Genomic DNA, 13,029 nt, shown 5'->3' on the forward strand with positions numbered 1-13,029 from the left:
CACAGGAATTCTTTTTGCTGTGGGAATTTTATCCCGGCCCTCCCGCTCTCCCCACGTTCCTGGAAAGTCTTGAATAATCAAATGGGTCATTTCTGCTCAGCTGCTGTGATTTATTGTCCCACGGAACCCAGATCTTCTGAATGCTAATGAAAAAAACCCCCATCAGCCGGGCTGATGCCATTCTGCTTTATGACCTTATTAAATCTTACACTTTCCTATCATGTGGTGACAATTACTGGAGGACAGGCCAGGGCTCCTGCCACCACCACTCAGCGCTGTCAGCGCCGGGCCCGGGAGATTTACACCCCTGAGCAGTCCTGAGAGACATTTTTACACTGCTGACAGGATTATATAACAAGAGAAAAGGCCATTAACAAATACAAAGGAACGGGCGGCAGCGAGAGGGCAGGTGGAGAATGGGGCAGTAAATCCCGGCTCTGGCAGCCGGCAATAAAATCACCTTGTGGGGAGATTTAATGAGCTGAGAGGGGGCAGAGCTGGCACCCAGCACAGCCGGGGCTCAGGGGGGGCACGGGGAACAGCCTGGGCCTGGCTGGGCAGGTCCGTGCCAAGGAATGTGCCTGGGATATCCTGGAATATCCTGGGATGTCCCCGAGTGTGGGCACAGCCTGGGTCTGGCTGGGCAGGTCTGTGCCAAGGAATGTGCCTGGAATGTCCTGGGATGTCCTGGAATATCCTGGGATGTCCCTGAGCGTGGGCACAGCCAGCCTTGGCTGGGGATGTCTGTGTCCCTGGGATGTTCTGGAATGTCCCTGGAATGTCCTGGGATGTCCCCAAGCCCAGGCACAGCCCAGCCCCGGCTGGACATGTGTGTGCCAAGGAATGTCCCTGGGATATCCTGGAATATCCTGGGATGTCCCTGAGTGTGGGCACAGACCGGCCCTGGATGGGCATGTTTGTGCCAAGGAATGTGCCTGGAATGTCCTGGGATATCCTGGAATATCCTGGGATGTCCCTGAGCCGGGCACAGCCTGGGCCTGGCTGGACATGTCTGTGCCAAGGAATGTGCCTGGGATATCCTGGAATATCCTGGGATGTCCCTGAGTGTGGGCACAGCCAGCCTTGGCTGGGGATGTCTGTGTCCCTGGGATGCCCCTGGAATGTCCTGAGATGTCCTGGGATGTCCTGGGATGTCCCTGGCATGTCCCCAAGCCTGGGCACAGCCCAGCCCTGGTTGGGGATGTCTGTGTCCCTGGGATGCCGCTGGGATGTTCTGGAATGTCCTGGGATGTCCTGGAATGTCCTGGGATGTCCCCAAGCCCAGGCACAGCCCAGCCCTGGCTGGACATGTCTGTGCCAAGGAATGTCCCTGGGATGTCCTGGAATATCCTGGGATGTTCCCGAGTGTGGGCACAGCCAGCCTTGGCTGGGGATGTCTGTGTCCCTGGGATGTCCCTGGGATGTGGGCACAGCCTGGCCCTGGTTGGGGATATCTGTGCCAAGGAATGTCCTGGGATGTCCCTGGAATGTCCTGGGATGTCCCCAAGTGCGGGAACAGCCCGGCCGTGGCTGGGGATGTCTGTGCCAAGGAATGTCCCTGGAATGTCCTGGGATGTCCTGGGATGTCCTGGGATGTTCCCAAGTGTGGGCACAACCTGGCTCTGCCTGGGGATGTCCTTGAGTGTGGGCACAGCCAGCCCTGGAATGTCCTGGGATGTCCCTGGAATGTCCTGGGATGTCCCTGGAATATCCTGGGATGTTCCCAAGCCAGGGCACAGCCCTGTCTGTGCCAAGGAATGATTAAATGAATGAATGAATTCCATTACAATGATTAATTGTTCAAATAATTAATTGAACAATTAAACCCAAAAAGCCACCCCCAAAGGCCCGTGTGAGCCCCCCTTGCCAGTGCCTGGCCAGGTTTGACCCCAGCAGTGAGAGGACAGCAGGGTCAGGTGTCAGTAAAAGACTCTTTATTCATAAATAGCTGATATCCACCATTGCCATCTGTACACCTCTCTCCAAAGGCCGGTGCCACACAGCTCTGAAACTCTACAGAAAACACCCAAAGTGTCCACTTTGACTTCTCCAGGACAATAGAACACAGCTGGTTGGCATTACCAAATATATATATATGTATATATATTTATATATGTACATGTGCTGAAAAAAAGAAGCCAGTGCAGCCTTTTCCAAGGAGTCTCTCTCAATATTTTCACTGTACAACATTCAGAATTTACATTGATAGAACAAGGCACAGAAAGTGTGGTATGAAGCCAAGGCCATGCTTTTGATTCCGCGCTCTGTCTCCCTTCCCCTCTGCTTCAGCTTCATCCTAAGAAGGGCTCAGAGCTCTGCCCTCCTTCACCCCAAACACGCCGGGGCAGGGAGGGATGCTCAGGCAGAGCAGCCAAGAGCCTTTTCACAACCTCTTCACTGCAAAAATAAAGGAGCAGAAGAGAAAACAAGTCTCTCTCTAGAGGAATACTTGTGGGTTTTGTTTTTATTCTCTTTTTCAGGAATTATTTATATTTTGTGTCGGGCTGGGTCGAAGTTCCTCGTCCTGTTTTCACCTAAGAGCTGGCTTAAAGTTCTGGAAGTTGAGGATGCAATGGGAATTTTGTTATCTGAAGGGATTCCTTGAGGAGATATCCCAACCAGGGGACACCTGAAGGGATTCCTTGAGGAGAAATCCCTGAAGGGATTCCTTGCGGAGATTGGGACACCTGAAGGGATTCCTTGAGGAGATATCCCAACCATGGGACACCTGAAGGGGTTCCTTGAGGAGATATCCCAACCAGGGGGCACCTGAAGGGATTCCTTGAGGAGATACCCCTGAAGGAATTCCTTGAGGAGATATCCCACCCATGGGTCAATATTCCCAATTCCAGTGTGGGGATGGCAGGGCCTGGATGTTCCCCTCTGCCACAGCCAGGGGCTGGGAGTTTGGGGTTTTCCTCCCAAACCCCAAACTTTCCCCTCCTGCTGTGCCAGGATGGGTGCAGGGCAACCCCAAACTTCACCAACTCCACCCAAAAAATCCTGGGGCTGGGCAGGGAGGGCTGTGAGCCCCCGATGGAGCAGGAGCAGTGTCCAGGGAGGAATTTCACCAATTCCACCCAAAAATCCTGGGGCTGGGCAGGGAGGGCTGTGAGCCCCCGATGGAGCAGGAGCAGCGTCCAGGGAGGAATTTCACCAATTCCACCCAAAAATCCTGGGGCTGGGCAGGGAGGGCTGTGAGCCCCTGCTGGATCAGGAGCAGTGTCCAGGGAGGAATTTCAGCAGAGCTCATCCCAGGGACGAGCAGCCCCTGGGAAACCACGGGTGAGGGATGTTCATCCTTTCCTGCTGTGCCCCAGGTGAGAGGGAGCTCCCTGGGGGCGTCAGCCAAGGAAAGGCCGGAGAAGCAACCCTGGAGATCATCCGTGGTTGTCAAGGACTTCAAATCTCGTTTCCTGTTTTCCACTCTGTTAATTACCAGCCAAGAACAGCTCTGTGCTGCAATCTGTGTTTCAGAGGCAGAAACAGACTGGAAAAAGAAGATTCAGGTGGTGACCAGAAGCCCAGCCCCAGTGCCTCCCTTGTTTAACTCACCGTGGACCTGGGCTGTGTCTCCCTTTTGTGAAAAATTGGAATTGATCAGTTATTGAATGCTTGAAAACTCTCTCAGCACTGCCTTGCAGGTGGAAAAGAACGCACTTGCAGTGTGATGTGAATATCCTGGACCCTGCAAGGTCCCTTTCTGGTGATTTATGCTGAATAAGATTCTCTGAAAGGCAGCAGTGCCCAGGCCAGAGAGGGGGGAGAGCAGCTGTGGCCAGAGATAAAAACAAGGACAAAAGCAGTTTGCTGGATTTGAAGAGAGTTGTTTGATATCTCTTCATCTATTACAAAAATCCCAATAAAATTTCTGTGGGAGTGCAGGGCGGTACGAGATGGAAATGAGCTTTATGGTGCTGGCGGAGCTGGGAGTCATTTTTAAAATGCAGCCATTAGTCTGCAATGAGTCATGGCACAGAAATACCTGGGCAAAGTGCTCAGGAAAATGAAAATCTATTAAAGCAGATTCTTTGGTGATGTAAAATCAGAATGGCTCTTTCCCCTGAATAGAGCCAGGGCAGCCATGTGGAATCTACAGGGGGGAAAATTCACATTTCTCCTTCCTTTACTTTCTAGTTCAGGGAAAATTGTTTTTCAATTATCATAATTTATACAACAGAAGAAAGGAATGAATTTTAAATTTCTGGCCTCTAATCCTTTTCCAGGTGCTCCTCCACATCTGTGTTTTGGGTCAAATCATATGAATACGTGCACAGATTTCCAAAAAAGACTTTTTAAGAGAAAGAGAGAAAGAGAATAAATATTTGGGGCATTTCTGGTTCATTTGAAGAACACAAGAGCATCAAAGCAGTCAGGAATAGGAAGGAAAGCTTGAGAGTTGTTGATTCAGTTTCTCAAAGAGTGAGATCAGCAACAAAAACTGCTTCAGTCAAAGGGAAGAAAAACCAGGAAACAAAACCCAAAGGGCAACAACATCCAACCGAGCCCTGCACGGGGGAACGGTTTCCCTCTGGAATTGTCCAGTTTGGACATTTATTCGCTTTCAGGACATGGGACTGTGGGTGGAGCTGGGATTCTGGGGCAGGGCTGGCTCCCTCCGAGCGGGGCCCTGCGCTGGGAGGGTCTGCAGAGCTCCAGGGCTGGGCAGAACCCGGCGCTCCCTGGGAAAGGCAGCAGGGGCTGAGCCCCCACAGATCCTGGGGCTCCCCTGGGGCAGCTCCCCTGGAGCAGAGCAGGAGGATGCAGCTCCTTTGTATCCCAATTTCCCAAAGCCTCCCTTTTTATCCCAATTTCCCGGCCACATTTCCCTTCTCTCCTTCCTGTTGGGAAGGATGAGAGTTTGACGGGGAAGTCCCACAGATTTGTGCGCTTGGCAGAAAGATTTTTGAATGTAGAGTCTGATGAAGGAATAGAGATGGAAGCAAGTTTTGATATGGAAGAAAAGAATTGCTGAGCCAGTCTCACTGGATAACCAAGGAGGCAAAGGGTGTGTGAGTTAGAAGGGGTTTTTATGGCTTAGAGCAAAGGATAAACCCACCCCAAACAAGAAGATGTTTGTACCAAGCAGGGAGAGAGCACAGGCAAACAAGGCAGCAAATGTGGCAAGGAGAAAAAAAGTCTCAGAATTTTCCACTGCAAGAAAACTGAAAAACAACTTCTGGCTTAAACTGTGATGTACTGACTGTTAGTGATTGGAGAATAATAACATGAATATGGTAATTATAGCAGTTATGATAGGCTGTAGATAATAGTTAAGGTATAGATTGGTTCTACTATAGATTGGTATTAAGATGCTCAGCAAAGAAAAGTATAGAATGCATTGTAACCAAAAGAAAAGTATAGAATGCATTTGTAGCCAAAATTAAAGGGTCTCCAGGCCTGCCTGCAGCTGGAGCTGACAGCTGTGGGCACAGCTCTGTCACCCATGACCCTGGGCTGCTGAAACCTCTTGGATGGAATAAACTGCATTTTGAATACAATAAACTGCATTTTGGATACAATAAACTGCATTTTGAATACAATAAACTGCATTTTGAAGAGGTGCCTGGAGTCCCACATCTCTCATTCACGCTCTTTACACTTTCCCCATTTCTGAGGTACTTGAGAGGTTCAGACTTCCCAGAACCCCTGATCCCAAAGATTCCCCTGCAGTGCCTGACCCAGGAATCCCCTGCAGCACCTGGGGCTCACAAGCCCAGCCTGCTGAGGAGCAGAGCAGCTCTGGGGCGCTGAGAACAAATCCCTGCTGCAGGCAGAGCGGGGCTGGTTTCCCCGACAACGGCAGCTCGCAGACTCTGCTCCTTCCCCGGGTGCCATCATCCCTTGTTTTGCTTTTTCTCTAATGCCTGACATTTTGTCCAACCGAGAACAGGTTTGTGGAGGAGGACTGGCAGTCAGTGGGGATGGAACTGGAGGAGCATGTGCTGCTGAAAGCAGTGACAGCTTGCAGCCGGTATTTCTGTCTGCCCCGAAACCTGTGCCAGGAGCCTCCTGCCAGGCTGCAGGAGATGCTGGGCTGCAGGAAAGGTTTGCACTGCTCTCAGCATTTCCGAGTTTCAGGATTCCCAAGTCTCAGCCTATTCCTGAGCTGGGCAGGCAGTGACATTTGTGATTTCAGGAGCAAGGACAGAGCTGCTGTTGTTGTTGTTGTTGTTCAGATTTTCACACTGCAGTCCTGGATGAAGGAACAGCTCCAGACTAGACCTGCCCTGCTCTCAGCCAAACACGAGGCTAAAACAGCCCCCAGATCCTTGGTTTGGGTTTCCTGTATTTCCACAAAGCTCCCAAAGCCTCGTTTCTGTTCCTGTTTCTCCTGCCTGTGCCCTGGCGGCCCCACAGGCTGAGGAGCACCTCGGCTATGGTGAAGGATGGGAGTGAAAAGAAAGGTCAAAAATAATGGTGACATTTGGCTCAGTCCCAGCTCCACCAGGCCCTCGCTCACAGTGACAGCTCTGTTTGGTTTGGTGGAAGTCATAAATCATTTTTACATGGAATGGGGTAAAAAACGAGGTGAATTCTCTGCTTAGATCCTGATTTTTGGGGTAAATGCAATTTGTAACTAAACCAAGGTAACACAGCCAGCTCTGGACCCTGTGAAATTCCCAAATTGTGCAACAAAATCCAGGCCAGTGTTGGCAGGGCCGTGTGGGGTTTGTGGTTTCAATCTGAAACCAAACCAAAATGAAGCTGTGCTGATTGCCTTCACCTTCAGCTCAGCCACAGAGAGTGAAGTAACAAAAATAAATGTCTCAACTTGCTAAAATAGGGCTGGAAATTTCCCGTGTGTTATTTGGTTATTTAAATCCACCCCCAAAGACAGTTTTTTGACTGAGAAAGTTTGCAGACGTAGAAAATTAGAAAATTCCTCTGGCGTGTGCACACCCCCCAGTCTCAGAGAGAAGGGGCTTGTTCTGGAATTTTGGTAACAGAGCAGGCAGCAAAGCTCTGCAGCAAATGTACATTCATTAAGGGGCTGAATTTTTAAAACAAATTATTTGGGAATACACACGATGTGAAATAATTATGAGATCTTCTAATTCCTCAAACATCTGAACAGGATAAGGCCAAATTTTCAGTTTTCCTGTAGCAGACATAAAGTGACAACGTGATGAGATTTTAAAACCACTCTCGAAGCGAGAAACCTTTTAACCAGGACCAACCTCCAGTGGCTCGAAATATCCAAAGTTATTTGTTGATTTTTCACTAGAGAAACCTTTTAACCAGGACCAACCTCCAGTGGCTCGAAATATCCAACGTTATTTGTTGATTTTTCACTAGGCAGTACACGAACATGACTGTTCCTAAACACAGAATAACATTTCCCTCCTATGGCTCTGTGTCTCTCTCCCTCCTGCCCCGGCACTGACACGAGTGCAGGCTCGTTTGGGGCACCAAAAGATGGATTTTAAGCGGAGGAGGACAGGGAGGAGCTCGTTTTCCTCATCACCAGAGGGTTTTTAGCTGCTGCTCCTCTCTCTGCCGTTGATGTGGGGCGAGTTCCGTCCCCACAACCCCTGCTGGCCGTGTGTCCTGGCAGGACAGAGGGACTAAAGCCCCTTCCTGGTGCAGGGGAACTCGGGCTCGTCCAGCTCGGGCTCTGGCACCTCGGAGGGCTTGCAGTGTGTCCTGCCAATCTCCTCCAGGGCACAGGCCAGCGAGTCCAGGTCCCCGTCGTGCTGGTGCCGCGCCTCCCACAGGTCCAGGATGACGGCAGAGGGGCTGCTCTGGGTGGCAAAGAAGGAGAGGTTCCTGCAGGGAAAGGAGAGAAAATGGGTGAGGAATAAGGAGAGATTCCTGCAGGGAAAGGAGAGATTCCTGCAGGGGAAAAGGGAAAATGGGTGAGGAAAAAGGAGAGATTCCTGCAGGGAAAAAGGGGTGAGGAATAAGGAGAGATTCCTGCAGGGAAAAATGGGAAAAGGGGTGAGGAATAAAGAGAGATTCCTGCAGGGAAAGGAGGAAAAAAAAAGGAGAGATTCCTGAAGGGAACAGAGGGAAAAAAGGGATGAGGAATAAGGAGAGATTCCTGCAGGGAAAGGAGAGGAAAATGGGTGAGGAATAAGGAGAGATTCCTGCAAGGAAAGGAGAGATTCCTGCAGGGGAAAAGGGAAAATGGGTGAGGAAAAAGGAGAGATTCCTGCAGGGAAAGGAGAGAAAAAAGGAAAGGAGAGATTCCTGCAGGGAAAAAGGGGTGAGGAATAAGGAGAGATTCCTGCAGGGAACAGAGGGGAAAAAAGGGGTGAGGAAGAAGGAGAGATTCCCACAAGGGAAAGGAGATATTCTTGTAGGGGAAAGGAGAGATTCCTGCAGGGAAGTGCAGGGAAAAAGGGATGAGGAAGAAGGAGAGATTCCTGCAGGGAAAAATGGGAAAAGGGGTGAGGAATAAAGAGAGATTCTAGCAAGGAAAGGAGAAAAAAAAAGGAGAGATTCCTGCAGGGAACAGAGGGAAAAAGAGGTGAGGAAGAAGGAGAGATTGCTGCAGGGAAAGGAGAGAGATAGGGGTGAGGAAGGAGGAGAGATTCCTGCAGAGAAAGGAGAAAAAAAAGGGATGAGGAAGAAGGAGAGATTCCCACAAGGGAAAGGAGAGATTCCTGCAGGGGAAGAGGGAAAATGCGGTGAGGAAGAAGGAGAGATTCCTGCAGGGAAAGGAGAGAAGAAAGGAGAGATTCCTGCAGGGAAAAAGGGATGAGGAAGAAGGAGAGATTGCTGCAGTGAGGGGAGGGAAAAAGGGATGAGGAGCAGCCCGGGCTGCAGTTGTGCCCTGTGCCCAGCATGATCCACGTGTTTGGAAAACAAAACCCCTCAGCAGTTGATGCTTGGGTTGTAAATGCAAAGACACAACACCTTTGATCCATGATTTTCTATTTTGTTAATGTGCTATTTTTAGGACCCTGCAGGGGTGATTTGCACAGAATTTGGTAAAACAAAGTGTTTATCCAAAACTCTTTTTCTTTTGGCTCAGATGTGGTTTATTGAGGCTCCCACACAAAGCAGGAAGCCAATGGAAAGTTACTTTGCTTGATTTAAGTATTCCTCTGCTCTCCTGGGAACGCATTTATAGAGTTTGTGACAATCAGAAAATATTTTTGTGAGGAAGCTGCCTCCGCCAATTTAATTTAGCCAAGCAGAAAAAGCAAAGTAAGAAGTAAATTGGTTTTTACAGCATCTTTCAGTTTTAATAATCATAATATTATTACTCCTAACAGTAGAGCATGACTGTCTCTTTTAAAGATGTCTTTCCCTTAAAAAAAAAATATCTGCAGGATTCATTTTGGAATAGGAAAGAGAGAGAGGGAGTCAAGGGGATTCGTCTGGGGGAACGTGCAGGCTCCTAAGGGCTTTGAACAACTGTTCAATGATGGACAAAATCCTTCTGCAGCCTTGGACTCCTGAGGGAGGGCAGAAGAACAAGGAGCTGAAACCAGAAGTGAGCCCAACTCAGCCCCTCATTGCCAGCCACACCCCTGACACCAGCAGCAAACCAACCAACCAACCAAGAACCCCTGAACAGCCCCAAATCCCCGTTCCAGGTGCCAACCCCTGTAGCCATGATATTCTATGAAAAATCCTTTCGTTAGGATTTTTCCTCCTGAGAAGCCTCAGAGGAAAAGAAAAACAATGATTATCTGCTGCTGTGGAATGCAACAGGAGCACCTTTGATTGGTTCATGTTGTTGTTTCTAATTAATGGCCAATCACAGCCCAGCTGGCTCAGACAGAAAGTCTGAGACACAAACCTTTGTTATCATTCTTTCTTTCTGTATTCTTAGCTAGCCTTGTGATGAAATCCTTTCTTTTATTCTTTTAGTCTAGTTTTAATATAATATATATCATAAAATAATAAATCAGCCTTGTGAAACATGGAGTCAGATCCTCATCTCTTCCCTCATCCTGGGACCCCTGTGAACACCAGCACAGACCCTGTGCCAGGGTGCTGTCACTCTCTTACAAGAGTTCTATTGCCATTACATTGCAAGAGTTCCATGTTGCCAGAGTTTTGCACCTCCTTTATGTTTCTTGTAGGCAGCTCCTCCAGGCACTGACTCTGCCTTGTCCTCACAGCAGCCAACTGACTCCAGTTCCCCTCAACCAACCAATCCACTCTTTTTACAACACTCTTCCCATTGGCTACAGCCGCGGCCTGTTAACATCAGGCCTGCTCCTAATCCCTAATAATTGGCTCAGCTGCAACTCTCTAGGGGCTAAGATTGCATTCTATACCATCCTCATTTACCCATCCTGTATCCCCCTGCACCGGGGCGCTGCCATCACCTGTTGATGCTGTTCTTCTGGGCCAGCAGCTGCCAGTCCTTGCCCTTGGCGCCGGGCGCGTCGAAGGTGGCGCAGATGCGCTGCCGGATGGAGCGCGGGATCTTGAAGGCCTTGGGGCCCAGCTGGGCGGGGAAGGCGCTGTCCTCGTGGCCAAAGAAGGGGATGTTTTCTCTCTCAGCCTGCAGGGAAAGGAGAGTCAAACCTCAGGTTGCTTGAGCTGACAACAGAAAATGGCTCAGAGGTTAATGCGGCTGTGCTGGGGTTCGCGGTGTCCCCAGCAGGATGCAGCGGGGTCCAAATTGTGGGAATCCACAAAATCAGAGGGGTTTGGGAAAGCTGCGAAAGGCCCCAGAGGCAGCAGAACTGTGATTGGAGCTGAGCAGCAGCCATGAGATTGGGCAGCAGAAAAATTATTTAAACTGTAGAAAAGCAAGGGCAAATAGAACAATGGTCTGTGTATTAATGCTTGTCTAGAATAACTCTCTAAGCTGCAGAAAAGTTTATCTAGAGAGATATTAGGAAGTTTGAAACTTAATAATAGAGCTCTGTGCATTGTGTTTTAAAGTTTACAAGTAAGTATTGTATTCTAAATAAGCAAGCATTGTTTAACCAAAGGTACCTGTGCTTATAGTGGTTGGATGGAACTACTGTCAATGTGCTTTTGCTTTGTGGGATTGGTCAAAACACTTTTAAAGTGAGTTGTGACATTGAGTTCTGTGTCTGCTGCCTGGGATGTGAGCTGGTGGCATCTTCCCATTGTCATAACCATGGAATGAGGCTGATGCTGGAAAATCAAACAGCTCAAGGCACGTTCCCAGCAGTCCTGTCCCGTTCATGATTTGTACACAGCCCCCAGCCAGCGTCACAGATAGCTCTGACCTGCCCAGCACAGCTTGTCCGAGTTCCCAAGCAGTTCTTGGCCACAGGCAACCTTAGCAAGCTTAAGTGACATCAGCTCTTTAGTGGTTATCAGCTCCTTGTGGTTTCAGCTCTCAGCTTGCTAGGTGCCCAGGCAGGCACAGGGAGAGGGAGGAGAGGAGCTGTGTGGGGCTCCACAGGAGCATCTTTATTGAATCTCTGTGAAGGTTCCCAGTGACAGCTCTTCTGCCCGAGCTGGGCAAAAGCAGCTCTTTATATAGGGTACAGGGGTTTTGGAAATTGTCCAATAGCAAGGGCTAAAAGAAAGTGACCTATAGTCTTACAGAGAGATAAGCAAGGGGTCCAAAGGCAGCAGAGAGGAGCTTCTAAGGTTCCAGTCACCATGAATTGGCATTTCCTATCTTAAGCTTCTGAACGCCAGGAAAGTGTTGCAGGCTCTGGGCCTGCTACAAGAGGTGATTTTGTGAGTTGTGAAAGAACACCCAGAAGGTGTTCCTTCACCATCACAAGGACTTGTGCATAAAAACCTTTAAAATGGTGGGTTTTACTTTCATGAGTTTTCTTTTTTGGTTATTTTTGTGTTGCAGAGCAGTGCTGGGTTTCTAAATCTTTAATTGCTTAAGCCTGAAACATGGGCACACAAATTTGTGTTTGTTTCTTTCTTTCTTTGGGTTTTCTTAAACACCTGAACTCCTTAAACACCTCAGCTCTTCTAGCCTCTCTGAAATCCAGAGAGGATCTGGCCCCTCTTTTCCTGTGGAATCACACCAGCCTTGCATAACAGAGTCAAATTTCAGTGCATTACTCATCCGAGAGCGACACAGCATCAATATTAACCAGCAGCAACGACGGTACAGCCTCCATCCACCATTTGTGACAGGTCCCCAGGGCCAGCCAGGCTCAGCACCCGGTGTTGCAGCTCTGCCCCGGGCTCTGCTCGAGATGCAGAGCAGGAGAAGCTCCTGCTCTGCACGTGTGAGATAAGCACAGCGACCCGGGCGCTGCGGGGATTGTCGCGCACGGAGCGGCTCCGGGGGGGAGTTGTCACTCACAGATTTATTTCGCAGTCAAATTATCCTCCCTCTTCAATCACTGCTGGAGATAGGCATGAGAAAGCCTTCCACAGCAGTAAATCTGCTTGAAGCAGAACGGGAACATGCTCTGGGGACTTGTGTACAGACAGGGCCCTTAAAAACACAGCAGAGAGGGAGAGCAAGGCAGCAGCAGCACGGGCTGGAGACACAGAGAGTGACAGAGGGGTTTTATAAAATAACAATAAAAGGAGCAGAAAACACTTGGCCAGTTCTGAGGAGTTTCTACACAGGATGGTGTTCATGTGCTCTTGCCCAGCTGCTGCACTCCCTGCTCAGAGCATTTATGGGTGCAGAGCTCTAATCCAGAAGTATTTATCTGGATTAATCAACAAAGATGCTCAATAATCTAAAAAATGCAGCTGCTGAAGTTCTCATGGCTGTGGGACAGATCAGCAGCTTGCTCAGCTGTAGGTCTGATTTCTTTTAGCCATGAGCAGGGCTCAGTCCCCACAAGGCAGAATTTGTACCTCTGTCCCCAACCCTCAGTGCTCTGCAAGGGCTTCTTGCTGGGGGAACTGCAGCCACCAACCCAAACAACAAATTATTAAATTATTGATAAATTACTGTTGGTGCTGCAGAGTCTCTGTGCCTTGATTTCTGCTGGAAATGAGATCTGCAAGGCTTTAAAGGCTGCTTCCAGCTTTGAGCAAAAACTACAGGAGGAAAGGACAAAGCTGGGGAGGGAACGCAGAGAGGTGGTGCCCCCTCCCTGTATGGGTCCAAGGGGTGGGATGGTGGAAGGTGGCCTTGCCCATGGCAGGGGTGGC

At 49.4% G+C, this 13,029-nt stretch overlaps 1 protein-coding gene across 8 annotated transcripts in view; it reads right to left on the reverse strand.

The window, feature by feature from the left end:
- Positions 1–1,912: 1,912 nt before the first annotated feature.
- The window catches only part of UNC5D (unc-5 netrin receptor D), a 113,677-nt gene continuing 102,560 nt past the window's right edge, over positions 1,913–13,029 (reverse strand). For 2 of the 8 annotated variants that reach the window (XM_071454819.1, XM_071454812.1), the window contains exons 15-17: positions 10,290–10,468; positions 2,770–7,770; positions 1,913–2,728 (exon numbers count right to left, since the gene is read on the reverse strand). In XM_071454819.1, coding sequence (XP_071310920.1) covers positions 7,569–7,770; positions 10,290–10,468 — 381 coding nt within the window. In that variant the 3' untranslated portion in view covers positions 1,913–2,728; positions 2,770–7,568. Of the gene's footprint in view, positions 7,771–10,289; positions 10,469–13,029 lie in introns of all 8 variants that reach the window. The other 6 variants (XM_071454817.1, XM_071454815.1, XM_071454818.1 and 3 more) reach the window with 6 other exon arrangements.

This window comes from Agelaius tricolor, unplaced genomic scaffold (assembly GCF_023055355.1).
Source record: "Agelaius tricolor isolate 1412-34295 unplaced genomic scaffold, bAgeTri1.0.p SCAF_41, whole genome shotgun sequence".
NCBI classification, from domain to species: Eukaryota; Metazoa; Chordata; class Aves; order Passeriformes; family Icteridae; genus Agelaius; species Agelaius tricolor.